The sequence below is a fragment of the Ammodytes marinus genome, assembly GCF_949987685.1.
Source record: "Ammodytes marinus genome assembly, chromosome: 19".
Taxonomy (NCBI): domain Eukaryota; kingdom Metazoa; phylum Chordata; class Actinopteri; order Uranoscopiformes; family Ammodytidae; genus Ammodytes; species Ammodytes marinus.
The window spans coordinates 25526108-25547481 of record NC_137223.1 but is presented as its reverse complement, the minus strand read 5'-3'; the positions used below and the strand labels follow the sequence as shown (position 1 = coordinate 25547481).

At 39.0% G+C, this 21374-nt stretch overlaps 1 protein-coding gene across 4 annotated transcripts in view; it reads left to right on the top strand.

Moving 5' to 3' along the window:
* col12a1b (collagen, type XII, alpha 1b) overlaps nucleotides 1–18723 on the top strand; it is a 184809-nt gene extending 166086 nt beyond the window's left edge. For 3 of the 4 annotated variants that reach the window (XM_080048160.1, XM_080048159.1, XM_080048158.1), the window contains 10 exons: nucleotides 2069–2122; nucleotides 5469–5522; nucleotides 5935–5988; nucleotides 6441–6512; nucleotides 6916–6951; nucleotides 7062–7128; nucleotides 8674–8859; nucleotides 9283–9351; nucleotides 12778–12948; nucleotides 17186–18723. In XM_080048160.1, coding sequence (XP_079904286.1) covers nucleotides 2069–2122; nucleotides 5469–5522; nucleotides 5935–5988; nucleotides 6441–6512; nucleotides 6916–6951; nucleotides 7062–7128; nucleotides 8674–8859; nucleotides 9283–9351; nucleotides 12778–12948; nucleotides 17186–17310 — 888 coding nt within the window. In that variant the 3' untranslated portion in view covers nucleotides 17311–18723. Of the gene's footprint in view, nucleotides 1–2068; nucleotides 2123–5468; nucleotides 5523–5934; nucleotides 5989–6440; nucleotides 6513–6915; nucleotides 6952–7061; nucleotides 7129–8673; nucleotides 8860–9282; nucleotides 9352–12777; nucleotides 12949–14892; nucleotides 16550–17185 lie in introns of those variants that run through there. The other variant, XM_080048161.1, reaches the window with a different exon arrangement.
* The last annotated feature ends 2651 nt before the right edge of the window (nucleotides 18724–21374 follow it).

Sequence of the window (21374 nt, the reverse complement as noted above, 5' to 3'; positions counted from 1 at the left end):
ACAGAGGAGTGTAGGGGATTATTCTGGCGATTTATTATGAAGTGAATTTACAGTCAGGGGAGGATCTGTGGCAGAGATTCACATTCCACCATGTGTGAGGTGATACCAAAGAGAGAGAGACGGCCGGAGATAGACAGATAGACCCTCCATATCTCTCTGTGTTCATAAATCACACTTTGGATTTCCCTCTCCGAGATGAGGTGGACCCAGATTTAAAATGAAAATGTTCCTTCGTTTTCGTCTCCAAAAACGTTGCCGGAAAGTACGTTTACTCCACTGCTGTTAGGTAATCGCTATAGTTAAGGAACACCTATTGTGTTTTTTTCATCTCTTCTGACCTATAAATGCTGTTATAATGTTATACAGTCATGCTAAATGATACCAAAGTATACATGCATTTTAGACAAATTCCCTGCTTACTGTCTGGGGTGGCTGCAGGTGGCAGTTATTATCAGCCTAGTGCCTAGTTTCCGGATTTGTTCTATGTAGATTAAGCGGATTTTCCATGTATGGTCATGCTCAGTGTAATGTGAAACTAGGGGGCGTTGCCTGTTGCTATGCAGTTACCGGCCTTCTTTGATTGGCCAGGTTCAAACAGAGTGCAGAGTGACAGATCAAATACGCTATACCAATGACGTAAGGTAGCATTTTCTGATAGGGTAGCATGATTTGATAAAGGCTATTAAACAGCATCAAAATATGCTCCCCATATTCCTACAGTGTAGGCCTACATAGGGTGAGTAGGGGTGTAAAATAACGTGATTCTGTAGTGGGTGTATTGTTTGATAGAGGTAATTGGTCTATATGCTACCAATGACGTAGGGTAGCATTTTCTGATAAGTAGCAAAATCTGACAAGGGAGCAGAAAATGTCAGAACACCGGACTGATCTAGGCCAATATCAAGCCCACAAAGTTGCGATCGATTATTTTCAGAAGACTTCCAAAGGTCGACAAAGCACCACAGCTCGATAGAAAGCTTGCTAGCTCCTTGTATACAGCCCCGGAAAAAATGAAGAGACCAGTCTGGATTTTTCTTAAATCTTCATCTCTACATAACTTAATGAAAATTCTCTTAATGACAATAAAATGTATTGGAATTTGGTAGAAATGTTGTCAGTAAGTTTATATTATAAAACCAAAATGTTCATTCTACTCAAACATATGCCTATAAATAGTCAAACGAGAGACATTGAGGATTTTGGAAGTGATCTCTAAATTTTTTCCAGAGCCGCTCGTTTGAAGTGACACCACCACAGACACGAGATGATTATTCTAAAATGTCATGTTTAAATATAAATGTTATTATACATCAGTGATTCTTGAGAACCGGGACAAAAGGCCGTCTTCCATTATGTAACTGCTGTTATTAAAAATAAAAATATTAAAAATTGTAGATATGGAATTAAGAATAGAATGTCTGGAACACAATTATCCCCTTAAAGGTGCAGTGTGTAATATGACATCATCAAGAAAGTTCTACAAAGTTCTAGAATGCAACACTCCCTGGGTAACCCCAACCCTTTCGAATAATAACAGAAGCTACAGTGGCCTTCAAGGACAAGAACAATTCAACATTGTAAACAATGCACCTGATGACATTCCAACTATGACACTTTCAAGATGGCGGCACTAGGCCTTGGTCCAAAATATGCAGAAATATGGACATATATGAGACCCTTTCTAAGGGAAAAAAAAAATAAAAAAAAAAAAATTCAGCTATTATGCACTACATTAAATGTACTTATGGATATTATAATTACTTTCTACAAAATCTGCTAGGAAATAAAACCCACAATTCTACACACTGCAGGTTTAAATGTAATTGTATCATTATTATGTCAAATATATGATTTTGATAAGGAATGGCAAGGTAAAAAGCCCATTTTGATAAAAAGGATAAAAGCCGGGAGGTTGTGTCAAAGCGTAGCTCAGTAGCTTAGTATATGTTGGATAGGCCTACATACATGTCATTTAATTTGCCGAAACATAGGGTTTGTATTTTTTCAACATTGCACCCTGTTTTGTCCCACTTCTCAAGAATTCATGTTTTTCTTTTCCTGTCTTTAGGGCCGCCAAGGACCAAAGGGAGAGCTGGGTGACTCAGGCTTACCTGGAGCTAAAGTAAGTGCTATTCTCTGGCTTAGAAAAAAAAAATATATATATCCCTGCGTTCCAATCCCCATACTTCCCTACTATTTAGTATGCCAGAAAAAAAGATTTAGGATTGTCCCAATACATACAAGTCAATTGTAGTATGTTGAAAATACATAAATGCCCCGCTAACTCCAATAGCATTTTGGAGTATTCGTCTTTATTCTTGACATTTCTCGACATAATGAAAAAAAAAAATCTTCCTTATCTGATTTTTATTCTCTCTCCTGTGGCCCTAAAACTCTTCTGTACTTTAGTATGTAGTGTAGTAAAAAGAAAGAGTATGTGATTTGGAACGCAGGGCATATTCTTTTGGGGATTTGTTTCAAACAGGAAATAGGGGAATAATTCAACAGTGTGACTACTAGTCTGGCGTCTTTCCGCACTCAGATACTTTTCCAGCTGGATCCAGGGACACACGGGGAGGCAGTGCTGGCTCTCTCTCTAGCACATTTAAATTAGGAATAATTCTTTAAAATTCAATTTTCTCTGCAAAAATCAGGGCCAAGAACAAGTCTAATTTGATAAACTGCGCTGGTTAAGCCGTTGGCCGTCAGTCAAGTGATGTTTACCTGGAAATATTAGACGAGCGGAGGGGGAGGATAGTCGGGATGTTTGGGATTTGGAAAAATAAATGACACTTTAGATTATAAAATAACAGTTGGCTTGAAGGCTGAGCACATTGTAGGGTCATCTGAGGACTTCTAGAACAGGATGGAACTGTCTGTCTGTGTGTGTGTGTGTGTGTGTGTGTGTGTGTGTGTGTGTGTGTGTGTGTGTGTGTGTGTGTGTGTGTGTGTGTGTGTGTGTGTGTGTCTGTGTGTCTGTGTGTGTGTGTGTGTGTGTGTCTGTGTGTGTGTCTGTGTGTGTGTGTGTGTGTGTGTGTGTGTGTGTGTGTGTGTGTGTGTGTGTGTCTGTGTGTGTGTGTGTCTGTGTGTGTGTGTGTGTGGTTGAAATATGGAGTGACAAATATCAAGTTCAGTTTTTGATTTGTAACTGGAATGAAGCCCTCGTGTTATATTACGTAAGTGTTTTATGGAGTGCTAGGAGATGGAAGTCTGCTTTGTTTTGCAGTTACTCAAAGTCCCTGTGTATAGTAAACCCAAATCCACCAAAACCTTCTAACTCTGTCATCTGGGGAGTTAATATCTATCTATCTATCTATCTATCTATCTATCTATCTATCTATCTATCTATCTATCTATCTATCTATCTATCTATCTATCTATCTATCTATCTATCTATCTATCTATCTATCTATCTATCTATCTATCTATCTATCTATCTATCTATCTATCTATCTATCTAGCCTTCTAACTTTGTCATATGTGGAGTTAGTTGCATGATGGTAAAGCAGCTATCTATCTATCTATCTATCTATCTATCTATCTATCTATCTATCTATCTATCTATCTATCTATCTATCTATCTATCTATCTATCTATCTATCGATCGATCGATCGATCGATCGATCGATCTATCTATCTATCTATCTATCTATATATTCTTCTAACTATGTCATTTGTGGAGTTAGTTGCATCCATCCATCCATCCATCCATCCATCAGACCTCCATCCATCAGACCTCACAATATGGAAGGTCACAGTACCCTTTGACCTTTGACCTTCAAAATCTATTCAGTTCATCCATCCAGTGTGAGCTTTCTAAATTTGACAAACATCTCTATCTAGGACATTTTGCCTGGTCTACCAAAATATAATCAGCTTATACTTGAGTTGAAGTTGATATGTTGATATAGGGGCGACTGTGGCTCAGTTGGTAGAGCGGGTCGGCCAATGATCGAAGGGTTGGAGGTTCGATCCCCGCCCTGCCACCTGTGTCATGGTTGTTGTGTCCTTGGGCAAGACGCTTCACCCACCTTGCCTCGTGTGAATGTCGATAGTTAGCCTGCTGCTATCGGTGTATGAATGTGTGTGTGAATGCTAACGTCTAAATGGGAACAGGTCTCCCTTGAAAAAGAGTCTCCGGTCTCAATGGGATTTACCTGTATAAATAAATGTGTGCAAACTTAACCCGGACGGATTGACGGACAACCTGACAACCTGAAAGCGTTGTGCCTACTGCCTTAGGATATCGCTGGAGTGGATTCGTATCGTATTTGGAGTTGAAGTTCAATTTAGTCTTGGTGGAGCTTCACAGACGGGCGGGCTGTGGCGAAGTGGATAGGGTGGTGGACCCGCAACTATAGGGTCGGTGGTTCGATCCCCCGTCTCCCCGCCACATGCTCAAGTGTCCCTGGGCAAAGAGACACTGAACCCTAAATGTCTCCTGATAGTTAGCCTGCACCCTGTGTGGTAGCTGCTGCTGTTGCTATCGGTGTATGAATGTGTGCTCCAGTTGTAAGTCGCTTTGGATAAAAGCGTACTATCTAATAAAAAGCTTGAAAAGACCAAAAAATAATCTTTAGAAAAAAAGAGGGATCAACCCTTTGAGCTGTGTTATCAGTTTATCCTCTGTGTAAAGCCGAGTGAAGCCTAAATCTTGCCCCTGTAAAGCACTTTGAATGGCCTTGTGTCTGAATTGTGCTATAGAAGAAAACTTGCCTTGCCTTGCCTGGATCATCCCTTTGTTTCTTTTAGTTATTTTCTTATATTTTTTGGGCATTTTTATGCTTTATTGATAGTGCAGAGAGACAGAGGTGAAATGGGGCAGAGAGGGGAGTGACATGCAGAGAACGACCGCGGGCGGGAATCGAACCCGGGTCTGCTGCTGGGCCCGGCCCGGGGGCGGGGGGGACGCCCTACCAACTGAGCTAAGGGCGCCCCCATCCCTTTGTTTTGAGTGCATCTCCACGTGGATGGCAGGCTGCAGGTGACCAAGTTTGCAGCAGCAGATGCTACGGCAACATGCATTTAATGACTTACAGACCACGCTAGGTCCAAAGGCTCATAATGGCCAATAAAAGAGATCTGGAATATATTATGTTCCCTGTAAATCTTATGCCAAGGCATCAAAGAACCAGAGGAGGATTGGCAATAAAATAAAAACTGTTTGGAGAGTTTGTGAGCAAATGAGCTCAAAGAAGAAAGATTTACAATTGGGGATTATAGACAGTGAAACAAGCCAGTTTGGATCTGGGTCGGTCGGTGCAAAGTGCAGAGGTTGACTTTTTTTTTTTGACATGGGTTTTAATTTGTTATCTTTTGTGTGTCTGTGTGTGTGTGTGTGTGTGTGTGTGTGTGTGTGTGTGTGTGTGTGTGTGTGTGTGTGTGTGTGTGTGTGTGTGTGTGTGTGTGTGTGTGTGTGTGTGTGTGTGTGTGTGTGTGTGTGTGTGTGTGTGTGTGTGTGTGTGTAGGGATCACCTGGTCCGCCTGGTCCCGTTGGCCCGATCGGAGCAGCTGGAGTGAGGGTGAGTTCACACACACAAGCTGCTTTTAATGGCAACCATGTTTTTTAACTGAATTCTTTAAACACGAACACTAATCCTTGGTCCCAATCCCCATACTTCCCTACTATTTAGTATGCCGCAAAAAAGATTTAGGATGTCCCAATACATGCACGTCAATTGTAGTATGCTGAAAATACATAAATGCCCCACTAACTCCAATAGCATTTTGGAGTATTCGTCTTTATTCTTGACATTTTTTTCGACATAATGAAAAACAAATCTTCCTTATCTGACTTTTTTTCTCTCCTGTCTGTGGCCCTAAAACTCTTCTGTACTTTAGTATGTAGTGAAGTAAAAATAAATAGTATGTGATTTGGAACGAACAGTGTCTGTTTGGTGCGGTTTTTCCTCACTCTTAGTTTTGTCCTTGCAGGGACCCGTAGGGAAGGATGGACCGGCCGGACCCAGAGGCCCCGCTGGACCCATGGTAAGAAGATAGAATAGTTAGCCAACCCAAAGCCCCGTCAACTTTACATTTCCTGGGGGCGCCCTTAGCTCAGTTGGTAGGGCCAGCAGCGGACCCGGGTTAGATTCCAGCCCGCGGTCGTACTCTGCATGTCACTCCCCTCTCTGCCCCATTTCAACTCTGTCTCTACACTATCAATAAAAGCATAAAAATGCCAAAAAATATCTAAAAAAAAATAAAAATAAAATACATTTCCTTTTGTTTGTCTCCTGTGTAAAGCGCTTTGAGTGCGAGAAAAGCGCTATCTAAATCAGATGCAGTATTATTATTATTATTATTATTATTATTATTATTATTATTATTATTATTATTATTATTATTATTATTATTATTACTTCACAATTTACATTTTACTTCACAAAATAAAGAAGCAGTATTTCTCTGTTCTGATCTTCCATTGTGTTCCTTCACAGGGGCCGCCAGGATCCCCCGGAGGGTCTGGCACTCCAGGCAAACCAGGAAACCCCGGAGACACTGGACCCAGTGTGAGTGTCATGGTGGATTTGTACCAACCAGCTTTTCGGGGCGACTGTGTCTCAGGTGGTAGAGCGGGTCGGCCAATGATCGAAGGGTTGACGGTTCGATCCCCGCCCTGCCACTTGTGTCATGGTTGTTGAGTCCTTCGGCAAGACACTTCACCCACCTTGCCTCGTGTTAATGTGTATGACTGCTGTATGTTTGAGGTGGTGGTCAGAGGGGCCGTAGGCGCGAAATGGCAGCCACGCTTCCGTCAGTCTGCCCCAGGGCAGCTGTGGCTACTATAGCCACCGGTATGACTGTGTGTGAATGAAAGGAACCTGGAACCCTGTAAAACGCTTTGAGTGTGATGAAAAGCGCTATATAAATCCGATCCATTACTCACCTAATTGATCTTTTCTCTGTTTTCAGGGCGGCGTAGGGCCCAAGGGAGACAAGGGAGAGAGAGTGAGTCAAGCTGAATGGTTTTCCTCCTCGTAATTTACCTGTGAGATATATGACAAAAAGTCTGTTGGACGAGAAAGAAAATCTTTTAAATCTTTCCTCTTTGTTTCCAGGGAGACTTTGCTACTCAGAACGTGATGCGGTCCATCGCCAGACAAGTGTGTGAGCATGTCGTACAGGGTAAGTGCTGATTCACACTTTGATAAGTATGTAAGTAAGTTTGTATCGCATAAGAAAAAGATGATTTTTTTAACGCCAAAATGTGCACACAAAAAAAACGTCATTTGTATTTCTTGGTAACACTTTATAATAACTATCCGTTGTAACTCGTTAATAGATCATTAGTAAACTCTTAATTAATGATTATTAATGATTTGTTAAGTGTTTGTTAGCAGTTTGTTAAGGATTTATAACAATGGTAGATAGTTAATATCTTAATAATTGAATCAGTTCATCTGGGAGGTAATCCGAGATACCGACGAGGCTGAAATAGGCTATAGACTATACACAGTGCATGGGCAACTGAGGGCAGCCCCATTTTCAAATATTTTTAAATAAACTCAATACACACTGTGCATGCCATGGACTTGAACGTGACGTGATCAGTTAATCTCGGATTACCTCCCAGATGAACTGATTCAATTATTAAGCTATTAACTATCTACCATTGTTATAAATCCTTAACAAACTGCTAACAAACACTTAACAAATCATTAATAATCATTAATTAAGAGTTTACTAATGATCTATTAACGAGTTACAACGGATAGTTATTATAAAGTGTTACCTATTTCTTTATTTTGTCTTTTTTGCAAAATGTTCAAAGAATCGCTTCACATTTTAGATTTTAAAATGTTCTAATTTATTTATGTTAAAATAGGGACAGTGCATCTCAATGGACACTTGTGTAACAATGGGATATTATATAAATCGACTAATGTACATCCTCAGTCCCTTTTGGCATGTCGGTGTTGAACACACAAGTTACGTTGGGCGACTGTGGCTCAGGTGGTAGAGCGGGTCGGCCAATGATCGAAGGGTTGGCGGTTCGATTCCCGTCCTGCCGCTTGTGTCATGGTTGTTGTGTCCTTGGGCAAGACACTTCACCCACCTTGCCTCGTGTGAATGTGTATGACTGCTGTATGTTTGAGGTGGTAGTCGGAGGGCCCGTAGGCGTGAATTGGCAGCCACGCTTCCGCCACCGGTATGACTGTGTGTGAACGAATGGAACCTGAAACCCTGTAGAGCGATTTGAGTGCCTAGAAAAGCGCTATATATATAAATCCAATCCATTATTATAACATGTAAAGGTGCAGTGTGTAATATGACATCATCAAGACAGTTCTACAAAGTTCTAGAATGCAACGCTCCCTGGGTAACCCCACCCCTTTCGAATAATAACAGAAGCTACAGTGGCCTTCAAGGACAACATTTTAAACAATGCACCTGATGACATTCCAACTATGACACTTTCAAGATGGCGGCACTAGGCCTTGGTCCAAAATATGCAGAAATATGGACATATATGAGACCCTTTCTGAGGGGAAAAAAAAATTATTCAAAACATTTTTTTCACCTATTATGCACTAAATTAAATGTACTTATGGATATTATAATTACTTTCTACAAAATCTGCTAGGAAATAAAACCCAAAATTCTTCACACTGCAGGTTTAAAAGTCAGTCTGGCTAATATACTCTTCTTTCTCCTCTTCTGTGTTTTCAGCCCAAATGTCTCGAGTGAACACGTTATTGAACCAGATCCCCAACGGGCAGCAGAGCAGCAGCAGCCCCGGCCCCCCCGGCCCCGCTGGACCCTCCGGGCGGCAGGGCATGAGAGGGGAGCCCGGCGCTGCAGGGAGGGACGGCTTCCCGGGCAACGCAGGTTTACCAGGACAACCGGGAGAGAGGGGTAGGAGGAGATGTTACTTTATCGGTGTATAAGTGTGTGTGTGTGTGGGGGGGGGGGGGGGGGGGGTGGGGAGGGGGGGTGTGTGTGTGTGTGTGTGTGTGTGTGTGAATGGGTGAATGTGGTAAGAAATGTAAAGTGCTTTGGGGCTGAGAAGATTGTCTAAAAAGCGCTATCATTCCATTTACAGGAGAGAGCGGTACGTGCTCACGACTACATATGTCAAACAGTGTTCCAGGGATCAAATGTTCCTGTGGTTAAGATTTGTTTATTAAGTTATGAGAAGGGTGTGGCTTCTCCCCTTATGACATCATAAGGCTAAACAGAATAAATAAGACATTAAGCACAATTTTACGATGGAAACGATACAAAACAAATACCACAAATACACTGAGTGCATTCTGTTCTGTTTGTCATTTCCTCCAGGTCTGGCCGGAGAGAAAGGAGAGCGAGGGACGTCAGGTGTGGGACAGAAAGGACCGAGGGGACCCGCTGGTATGTAGATAACATCCTTTATAACATCCTTTAGATGCTGTGTGTATCTATCTATCTATCTATCTATCTATCTATCTATCTATCTATCTATCTATCTATCTATCTATCTATCTATCTATCTATCTATCTATCTATCTATCTATCTATCTATCTATCTATCTGTCTGTCTGTCTGTCTGTCTGTCTGTCTCTCTGTCTGTCTGTCTCTCTGTCTGTCTGTCTGTCTATCTATCTATCTATCTATCTATCTACCTACCTACCTACCTATCTATCTATCTATCTATCTATCTATCTATCTATCTATCTATCTATCTATCTATCTATCTATCTATCTATCTATCTATCTATCTATCTATCTATCTATCTATCTATCTATCTATCTATCTATCTATCTATCTATCTATGTGTTTGGGCTGGTAGCATGGCCGACCAGTAACCATGAGGTCTCTGGTACTACCATTGTGTCCTTGAGCAAGACACTTAACCCCAAAACTGCTCCAGGGGCGCTGTACTATGGCTGGCTCTTTTTATTTGTACAGCCCAATATCACAAATAGACATTTGCCTCAGTGGGCTTTACATTCTGTACAGTATGACACCCTCTGCCCTTATCTATCTATCTATCTATCTATCTATCTATCTATCTATCTATCTATCTATCTATCTATCTATCTATCTATCTATCTATCTATCTATCTATCTATCTATCTATCTATCTATCTATCTATCTATCTATCTATCTATCTATCTATCTATCTATCTATCTATCTATCTATCTATCTATCTATCTATCTATCTATCTATCTACCCTTAGACCCTTAGCTCGGCTGAGAAAAAACTCCCAGTAAAAACCCTTTATCGGGATGTAGTCTGATTGAAGTTTCACTAAGCAGAATCAACTAGGATGTAAACCGACTTCCTCACACAAATAAACAAACTTCTAGGATGTAAAGTAACTTCCATATAAACTCTTGAGGCTAAAACTCTTCCTGCAAAAAAATAAAAAATAACGCTCAAACAACGCAGAGCACAGAAACCGTTTGGTCATGCATCCGTCCAGCTGTGACCCTTGACTACAGTCTGGTAACCATGGGAACCTTCTGAAGTAAACCGGGTCGAGTTGTTGGAAACTGTGTAAAGGAGAGGTTTTATTTTATTGTCATTTTGAACATAACAATCAGACATGCAGACACGCAACACAACATCCATTAAATAAAATAAAAAGAATAAGCCTTTTCTTACTGAGAGCATTGCAAAAATGCAATAAAAAGCAAATGAAAGCTGATTCTGAAATGTGCTTTAATATTTCAATGCAAATACTATATATACAACTTGTTTGGCATCCTGAGTTCTGCTTGGCAAGCTGTGAAACACTCTTGAAAACCATTTGGAAAGAAAGTTAGAGCACAATTGAGCGAAGTTAAAGTTTCTCGCATACAGTAAGTAAATCATAACAGAAATGAAGTCAATAAACAGTAACTTAATCGGGGGCTACAGACATCTGAGAAGAATTGTGTAATCGTGCTTTTCATGAGTGTTAAAGTTTAGGGCAGCGGTCCTGGAAAGGGCAGTGAGTAATTCCCCACACATGCCCAGCTCAGGAGAACCTCAGGGAAAGTTACCAAGATGCCTCTACACACACACACACACACACACACACACACACACACACACACACACACACACACAGACACACACACACACACACACACACACACACACACACACACACAAACACCTCAGGGAAAGTTTCCAAGAGCCGGCTTTGTCCGTGTCTAGACAGAAAGCAGACAAAGGGAAAAACGAAAGCAGCATAGTTTAGTTTTTTTTTCATTGTTCCAAATGTTTTGCCCCGAGCAAGCAGTCAGCAGCAGTCACTTTAAAAATATATATATGTTTTAAAGCCTCTTGAAACCTGCCCTGCATTCCGAATCGCATACTATCTTCTATATAGTATGTAGAAAAAAGATTTAGGATGTCCCGATACTTGTGGCCAGATTTAGGATGGTTAAAAAGACCCGGATGTTCTACTTCATCCGGCCAAGATTGTTAGTGTTGAAAACAGCATCCTATTTGGGCGATTCTGACCCACAATCCAGTGCGCACGTGAAGTGACGTCACATCGACGAAGCCTCCATATGGAAACAAACGGGGATGCGACGGATATAAAAGCAAGAGGCAAGATCAAGGAGCCATGTTATGATGAAATAAGAGAGTAAAAGTATGTCCCAATAGTATGCCTACTGCATCCTAACAAGATTCCTTTTTTCGTCAGATGTAGTATGTAGAATAGAAAAAAGAAAGAGTATGCGATTCGGAACGCAGCCATGGTCTAGAATAGTAAACATTAACACGATATCAAAGTTGGATGTCTCAATCAGCTCTTACAAAAAATCTTATTGAAAATGAATCTTGTTAAACATTATAGAACTTAGATTAAGAAAAGCTTTTTTTTTACTGTCTAGACCGTCTGACTGGCTTCGTCCATGTCTAGACATCATTCAGACTGGAAAAACATTTGACTTGCATTTTTTCCCCCCTATTTTCATTGTTCCAAATGTTGTTGCATTTAGTTTTTTAAAGACTAGTTTTTGTTTGCAGCTGGAATTTGAGCCGTAATGATCTGCTTGGGGATTTGTACTCTAGGCCTTTTTACAAGAAAATAATAAAACTTGAATTCTTCATCTCTAAATGAAAATCAGAAACAACATTGAGTCATAAACAGTTTTCCTGGAATGATGATAATAATAAAAAATAGAGTCAAATAAACCCAATGCAGTGTGTGCATCACAATGGGAATTGTAATCCTTCGTTGCAGTGGTCGTGGGTTCAAATCCGACCTGTGGACCTTTACTGCAGGTCATCCCCCCTCTCTCTCTCTCTCTCTCTCTCTCTCTCTCTCTCTCTCTCTCTCTCTCTCTCTCTCTGTGTCTCCCCATTTAACTCTGTACTATCCATTAAAGGTGCAGTGTGTAATATGACATCATCAAGAAAGTTCTACAAAGTTCTAGAATGCAACACTCCCTGGGTAACCCCACCCCTTTCGAATAATAACAGAAGCTACAGTGGCCTTCAAGGACAAGAACAATTCTAAATGCACCTTCTAAACAATGCACCTGATGACATTCCAACTATGACACTTTCAAGATGGTGGCACTAGGCCTTGGTCCAAAATATGCAGAAATATGGACATATATGAGACCCTTTCTAAGGGAAAAAATAATAATTAAAAAAAAAAATCAGCTATTAAGCACTATATTAAATGTACTTATGGATATTATAATTACTTTCTACAAAATCTGCTTGGAAATAAAACCCAAAATTCTACACACTGCAGGTTTAAAGCTTGAAAAAAGCAAAAAAAAAAAAAAAAAAAATGTTTGTGTTATTGGTCTGAATGTGTATTTTCCTGTATTCTATTTTTCCAGGTCCACAGGGAGAAAGCAGGACGGGCCCCCCCGGCGCTTCGGGCTCTCCCGGGTCCCGCGGCCCCCCCGGTCGTCAGGGTTACCCCGGAGTGCGCGGGCCCAACGGTCCCCCCGGTTACTGTGACTCCTCCCAGTGTGTCGGCATTCCTTACAACGGGCAGGGATACGGAGGTACGTAGGCAAGGAAATACGTGTGTGTGTGTGTGTGTGTGTGTGTGTGTGTGTGTGTGTGTGTGTGTGTGTGTGTGTGTGTGTGTGTGTGTGTGTGTGTGTGTGTGTGTGTGTGTGTGTGTGTGTGTGTGTGTGTGTGTGTGTGTGTGTGTGTATAATCTCTCGGTATACATAAACACTTTACAATGAGGGTACATTAATGAACTGTTACTTAATGCTTAGTTAATGGGTAGGTCATGCTTATTAAGCTTTAACTTTTAATGCCTAGTTATTAATGGTTAGTCAATGATTGGTAAGGCATTAACTATGCATAGTTAAGTAATGCCTAGTTAAAGGCCTACTTCACCGGTTGGAATATGAAGGTGTATTGAACTCGGAGATCCTATGAAGTATAAATGTGCAATTTTTTTTTAAATCGGATCATCCTAGCCTGAGAAAAGGCAGAAAGAGTGTTTTATGGTCTCACTGTCTAACCCTACATTTCTCTTTATGTGATGTCACAGTAAGGAAAATGTAGGGTTAGACAGTGAGACCATAAAACACTCTTTCTGCCTTTTCTCAGGCTAGGATGATCCGATTTAATTTTTTTTTTGCACATTTATACTTCATAGGATCTCCGAGTTCAATACACCTTCATATTCCAACCGGTGAAGTAGGCCTTTAAGCATAAACTAAGCATAATGGTTAGTAAACTCGACGTCATTGTAAATGAGGGTCACCCCTCAATTGGTCTCTCGAGGATAAATAAAAGTTAAATGAAGATGAAATGAAATGCTTAGTTAAGACGTATTAAGCATTTCCTAAGCATTTATTAATGGGGCGACTGTGTCTCAGGTGGTAGAGCGGGTCGGCTGATGATCAAAGGGTTGGAGGTTCGATCCCCGCCCTGCCACCTGTGTCATAGTTGTTGTGTCCTTGGGCAAGACACTTCACCCACCTTGCCTCGTGTGAATGTCGATAGATAGCCTGCTATTGGTGTATGAATGTGTGTGTGAATGGTAACGTGGGAAAGGAAAACAGGTCTCCCTTGCAAAAGAGTCTCCGGTCTCAATGGGATTTACCTGTAGAAATAAAGGTGAAAAAAAAAATGGTTAGTTAATGATCCTTTAATGATTAGAATGCATTTACTTAGCATCAACTAACAGTTAATTAGTGTACCCTTAATATAAAGCGTTATCAATCTCTCTGCTAATCGTTGCTAATGGGTGGTATAAGATGGTGGGTATTTCAGTTTGGGGATTAAACTCTTTAGAGGAAAAACTCCAACATTTTGAGAAATTCTCTTATTTTCTGTTTGTAGTATTTTTACGATAACTGGTGGTCTGGTTTGCTGTTTTCACTGTTGTCATATATGATCATCAGAGGAAAAATTTGACTGTTTCATGAACATTTAATAGTTAAAAGTATATACTTTGGTGCTGGTGTTGTAAGAACACTACTGTCCAAAGGGGGCGCTAAAAACTATAATCATCAAAAACTGAAAGTCTCTCGTAGCTTCTATAACTACAGCTCTGGAAAAAATTAAGAGACCAGTCTGGATTTATCTTAAATCTTCATCTCTACATTACTTATTGAAAAAATGCTCTTTAATGACAAAAAATTGATTGTGAATTTGGTAGAAATGTTGTCAGTAGTTTAAAAAACCAAAATGTTCATTCTACTCAAACATATGCCTATAAATAGTAAAAACGAGAGACACTGAACATTTGGAGTGGTCTCTTAGTTTTTTTCCAGAGCTGTATTTTTTTAAACTATCTTTTATTTTGAAACTGAAGAGCCAAAGGATTTTCCAAAATGGCGGAGTACTTCTTCTTCAAGAGTTATTAATGCATGTGTTGAGAAAAATGACTAATCACATTAAATTAAATAAAACTCGTAAATTGTTTTTATTTTAGCTGCTTTGACCTAACCATCTCCTTCCGTCCTTCTCTGGCCTGTTTTTAGGTTCACAATAGACTTTCTCATTGCCCGCGCCTGTGCTGCTTTCACTGACTCCCTGAAAAAAATCGAAAAAAAAGTCCTGTAAACTGAAACACTACTTTTGCTCACACGCTCTTTTAGTAGGAGCTGTTTTTATTTTTTTTTAAAGGATATGAACCAAAGCCAAAGGATTAAAAAAACCCATTAACAAACAACGCAACAACAAACAAAAAGCAGGAAGTACTAACATCGACTCACATAGAAAAAAAATGGCCACAGCTTTGATGATGATGATGATGGTGGCAGCACAACCTTTTTTTCAAATTTTTCAAAAATGGCCGTTTTTTTTTTTTTTTTTTTGCATCTTGGAGACCCACATAAAGCAATGTTGTGTACAGTGGAGGAGCATGCACCCAACAACGAAAAACAACATCAACCCAACCCCCCTCCCTCCCTCCCCCCCCAACAAACAAACAAAATACTAACAAAGATGGTGGATTTTTTTAACAAGATCAACATCTACGACCATCTATGAACATATCCGCGACCGCAACTACAAGCAGCAGTGAAACAATTTTTTTTTAATCTCCAGCTGATATGTACATAAACTAATGTGTGCCTTGATATTTATGTTTGAAGTTTCAAGTCCACTAAATTTAGTTTAACATTCTCTGTAGTTTTCGAAAGCTTGTGCCTTGCCAAAAAAACAACAACAAACCCGCTGCTTTTGCTATTTGCCGACCCAAAAAAAAAACGCCTCTTTTTTTTCATATTATTATTTTTATTTTTTATTTTTATTGGCCGTGTGTTTTGTTACGGAAGAGTATAAGGGCAACAAGAGAAAAATATAAATAATTAATGTTAAATTTGATGAATTTATCGAGTTTATTGTCAACATTGTATTTGGTCTTTATTCTCGACACATTTTGACTTTTTACTTAAAACATTTCGCAAAATGAAAAATGTTCCTAATGCTCTTCCGTACTTTTGTAGCTGTTTTCAAACTGCTCAGGGCCAATACTCAATCCCTCCTTTACATGTGACCAGGGAGGAATACTAAAGATTTGCCACTTGATGTACAAAAAACGAACAAATCAACTAGCATATTTTGTACCTGTTTTATTTTTTTTATTATTTTACACTAATCTTATCTGTATGTTATCAAATACTAACTATACAACAGCAAAAGTCTTATCTCCAGCCTGTGGTACAAGAACCTATGCTATGAGTTTTTCTACAGAAATGTTTTGTATTGTAAATGAGTAAGTTGTAAAAGGGAAGGACAGAGTGGAACTAACTAACCCAAACTTACATTAACACAGTGGGCAAAGACATCAACACATGAAAATATTAAGCAGAGGCGTGTTCAAAAGGAATTCTTGGGTCATTTTGTCAAAAGTCAAAGTAAAAATTATTTCTATAGCACATTTAAAAACAACATCAGTTGACTAAAGTGCTGTTACAAGATACAATACTAAAACAACATATAAGATAGAAAAAAAGTTATTTTGTGAAGCATTTTGTGCCAGTGAGAAATAAATGTGCACGACTGCTATCATCATAGGTAATTTTCCCCTCAGTAGAATAGCAGCAACTTATTCTGATAGAAAAATGAGAATCAATTTTACCATTAAAATAATTTTTTTAACTAATAATATGCGATTTGGAAAAAAAAAGTTAACGTTGCCAAAGTAAGGTTGTTAGCTTTAGAGTGTAGCCTCCAATATGTGCTTTTTCCCATTTCATTTAAAAGCAAAAAATAAAATGTACTGTAACACACAATACACTCCTTGAAAACAAACCCAGGAATTCATTGGACACGCCCCTGCATTTATAGTACTAACCATACCTGCGTTCCAATCCCCATACTTCCCTACTATTTATTATGCCAGAAAAAGATTTAGGATGTCCCAATACATGCATGTCAATTGCAGTATGCCAAAAATACCTAGATGCCCCACTAACTCCAATAGCATTTTGGAGTATTCGTCTTTATTCTTGTAATTTCTCGACATAATGAAAAAAAAAATCTTCCTCATCTGATTTTTTTTGTCTCCTGTCTGTGGCCCTAAAGCCCTTCTTTACTTCAGTATGTAGTGTAGTAAAAAGACTAAAACTCTTCTTTACTTCAGTATGTAGTGTAGTAAAAAGAAAGAGTATGTGATTTGGAACGCAGGGCATGTATAGGCTGATCAGTCCTCTCGCATGGGTGTCGGGTAAAACAAAAAAAAAACAACATTTTATCAAGATATTTTTTGTGCATGCACGAGACCAACTTTTATGCTCAATTTTGGCCCAAAACACTCTCTCGGCGCAGGCCAATACCCACCTGAACGTGACACCCGGGTGATGCCACAACCAGCAGAGGAAGAAGAAGAGGATAACCAACGTCGAAAGAGATCACTATCAAGAAAGGTTCAACTCAATAGGCCAAGATCATAAAAATCCAAAAAGCCAACGTGCTATTATTATTATTTTTTTTTTTCTTGTTCAACCTGTGTTTTTGTTGTTGGGATCTATGCACATTTATACACACACACGAAAAAACAAACAACGGGGTTTGACACCTCGACTTTATTGGAAAATACCTTTTGAAATGCCTTTGAAAAAAAACGTATGTGAATATTTCATTTGTGTGGCAGGTGAAGGGTTCGGACAGAAAGGAAGGGAGGGTTAGAGTTTTGTTTTTAAGGGACGACTGACTTTACAAAAAAAAAAATTGTTAAGAGATTGTTAAAGACTCCATGAAATAACCTGTGAGCTTTTTCTTCATTTTCCACTCATGTCGTTTTTTTGCTTGTAACATATTTGCAATAAGTTTGTGTTGAACAGTGCATTCATTAATACAACAGATTAAAGCCTCTGATAAAACCATGTCTACAATAGTAAAAAAAAAAAATCCATATTTGATATCAAAGTTGGGTCTCTCAGCAAGCTTTTACTTAGCCTGGCACCGCCTGCCTACCTACTTCCGCTCAATTTTCATTTCCCTTCAGTAGTCAGTCTGGGTCTGCCAACAACATTACATAGTTAGAAGGATAGATAGATAGATAGATAGATAGATAGATAGATAGATAGATAGATAGATAGATAGATAGATAGATAGATAGATAGATAGATAGATAGATAGATAGATAGATAGATAAATAGACAGACAGACAGACAGACAGACAGACAGACAGACAGACAGACAGACAGACAGACAGACAGACAGACAGACAGACAGACAGACAGACAGACAGATGTATTACTATCATGAAACCAACTCCCCAACATTACAAAGTTAGAGAAGGATTTTGTGGATTTGGGTTTTAACAGGGGCTTTAACTAAAATAAAGAAATGTTTTGTTCACAACGTCGGCGTCACACTTCATCCAGTATGTTTAATTATAATCATCCATATGTTGTCTTTCTAAGGAGGTTCAGCTTCACTATGGCAGTTAAACACATGCTTTCATTTTTTGTATCTCTCTCTAGATTTGATATTTATCAGTTTTTTCAATTTTTATTCCGTCACAGCTAATTTTTAACAAAAAAAAAAGTGGAATTGCATGTTCTGTGGTGTATATTTAGTAATTTTTTTTTGTATTTTTTATTTTTTTTTGGTTACATTTTAATTTTTTTGTTTTTTTTTTAATCGGAATATAGTTGTTGTCAATTCTTGTCATTTTTTTTTATCAGTATCGAATGCAGTCGGAAAAAAAAAAATAATAACCTGCATGCAAGACTATGGATATGGTGTTTGCTTGCATCATGTTTCAACTGCAGATTGTGAATTCCACTTCCGCCTTATTTTCTTATTTATTTCTGAAAACAGAAGAGGCATTTTTCAATAAAACTACTGAAAATTTACAACTGTGTGTTTTTCTTTTGTGAGTTGAATTAATTTGGCATGTTTTTAAAGAACACAATTTATCATGAATCGGACAATTAAAAATATACAGCTCCGTAAAAAAAATGAAGAGACCAGTCTGGATTTTTCTTAAATCTTCATCTCTACATTACGTATTGAAAATGCTCTTTAATGACAACAAAATGTTTTGGAATTTGGTAGAAATGTTGTCAGTAGTTTACATTATAAAACCAAAATGTTCATTCTACTCAAACATATGCCTATAAATAGTAAAACAAGAGACACTGAACATTTGGAGTGGTCTCTTCATTTTTTTTTCTGGAGCTGTATGAACATATCCTTCAGTGAAAACCTTCAGAATAGTGCAAGGCATTATTGTGTAAAGTTTAGTGCTTTAGAATTTGAGATTTTGGGTTCAGAGTGATACAAAAAAAACCTAATGTTGAGATAATGGCCGTTAAAGATGGTTGTATAGGAGGAATATTCAGATGCAAACAGACAAGGTTTAGTCAAATAAACACCTAAATGTACATGTTGGACCTTTGATTTATACTAATATGAAAGAAGCATTGCTATGGAAGCAAAATTGACAATAATCTCAAAATGTACCATGTAGTGCTTGCAAAAAAAATCCAAATGAAGTCAACTTTATTAAAATAGCACATTTATAACAGCTGAGGTGGACCAAAGTGCTGTACAGTAAAATGAGTCAAATACATTACATCCAAAGCATCATAAATACACATGAAAGCAAGAATTAAAATTAAATTCAAAACACAAAACAATAGTAAAAACTTCTAGTAGACGCTGCTGGGATAGAACGCTCTCAACTAGAGATAAAAGCCGAGGGAACTTGGACAGAACGAGTGGCTCTTTTCAAACTAGAAGGGCACTTATGTGAAATATGGCAACATCTCTTGACTAATAATGGATCGGATTTATATAACGCTTTTCAAGGCACCCAAAGCGCTTTACAGGGTTCCAGGTTCCATTCATTCACACACAGTCATACCGGTGGTGGTAAACTACCATAGTAGCCACAGCTGCCCTGGGGAAGACTGACGGAAGCGTGGCTGCCATTCAGCGCCTACGGCCCCTCCGACCACCACCTCAAACATACAGCAGTCATACACATTCACACGAGGCAAGGTGGGTGAAGTGTCTTGCCCAAGGACACAACAACCATGACACAAGTGGCAGGGCGGGGAATCGAACCTCCAACCCTTCGATCATTGGCCGACCCGCTCTACCACCTGAGCCACAGTTGCTAATGTGGAATTTGGGCAGATGAACGGGCAAACACAAACGGGTTGAGTGAAGGTTCAGCACTCAGAGACACACTGAACCAGCTGCACATCTGTGTAGTGTTGTGTCTGTGAAGGGAAGAGATGTAGGCTGAAAGGAAACTTGGAAAGCCAGGTATAAATAGACCAGTCAGGAAATAAGGAAAAGTGTTTTAGTGAGAAATCAAAGAGGCGTAGGGGAATAGCACTTTTTTTAAACAGATCTATCTATCTGTCTGTCTGTCTATCTATCTATCTATCTATCTATCTATCTATCTATCTATCTATCTATCTATCTATCTATCCATCTATCCATCTATCCATCTATCCATCTATCCATCTATCCATCTGTCCATCTGTCCATCTGTCTATCTGTCTATCTGTCTATCTGTCTATCTATCTATCTATCTATCTATCTATCCATCTATCCATCTATCCATCTATCCATCTATCCATCTATCCATCTATCCATCTATCTATCTGTCTATCTGTCTATCTGTCTATCTGTCTATCTGTCTATCTGTCTATCTGTCTATCTATCCATCTATCCATCTATCCATCTATCCATCTATCCATCTATCCATCTATCCATCTATCCATCTATCCATCTATCCATCTATCTATCTATCTATCTATCTATTTATACTGCACACACAGTGAAGCTCCATACAAAATGCATTTTTACATCCGCTAAATGTTGGTACTGTGTGTGTGCTGAAAAAAAAACAATGTTAATTCAAAGCCTAGGCTCTGTAAACAGGCATATTGCTAGTTACTCTTACTCAAATATGGTTTTCAGGTATTACATTTAGATAGATAGATAGATAGATAGATAGATAGATAGATAGATAGATAGATAGATAGATAGATAGATAGATAGATAGATAGATAGAGACAGACAGACAGACAGACAGACAGACAGACAGACACACAGACACACAGACACACAGACAGACACACACACAGACAGACAGACACACACACTGACAGACAGATGGTGACTTCTTCTTTCTTACGACCATCTAACTCCAATGACCTGACTTTTTGCCTGCTGCTGGTATTTTCTCCTGGTCCAGATATTTCCCCTGGTGAATCACTGCCACAAACATAAAGCTTAACAGCCGAGGCACAACGAGTGAGAGCCACTAATCATCTATAAGCTGTAAACATGGCTGCCCTTCTCCACTGGAAACACCTCGTCATGGCATGAGCTCATAATACAGCTCTGGAAAAAAAAATAAAGAGACCCACTCCAAATGTTTCAGTGTCTCTCGTTTAACTATCAACTATCTATAGGCATTTTGTTTGAGTAGAATGAACAATTTATTTGGTTTTATACTATAAACTACTGGCAACATTTCTACCAAATT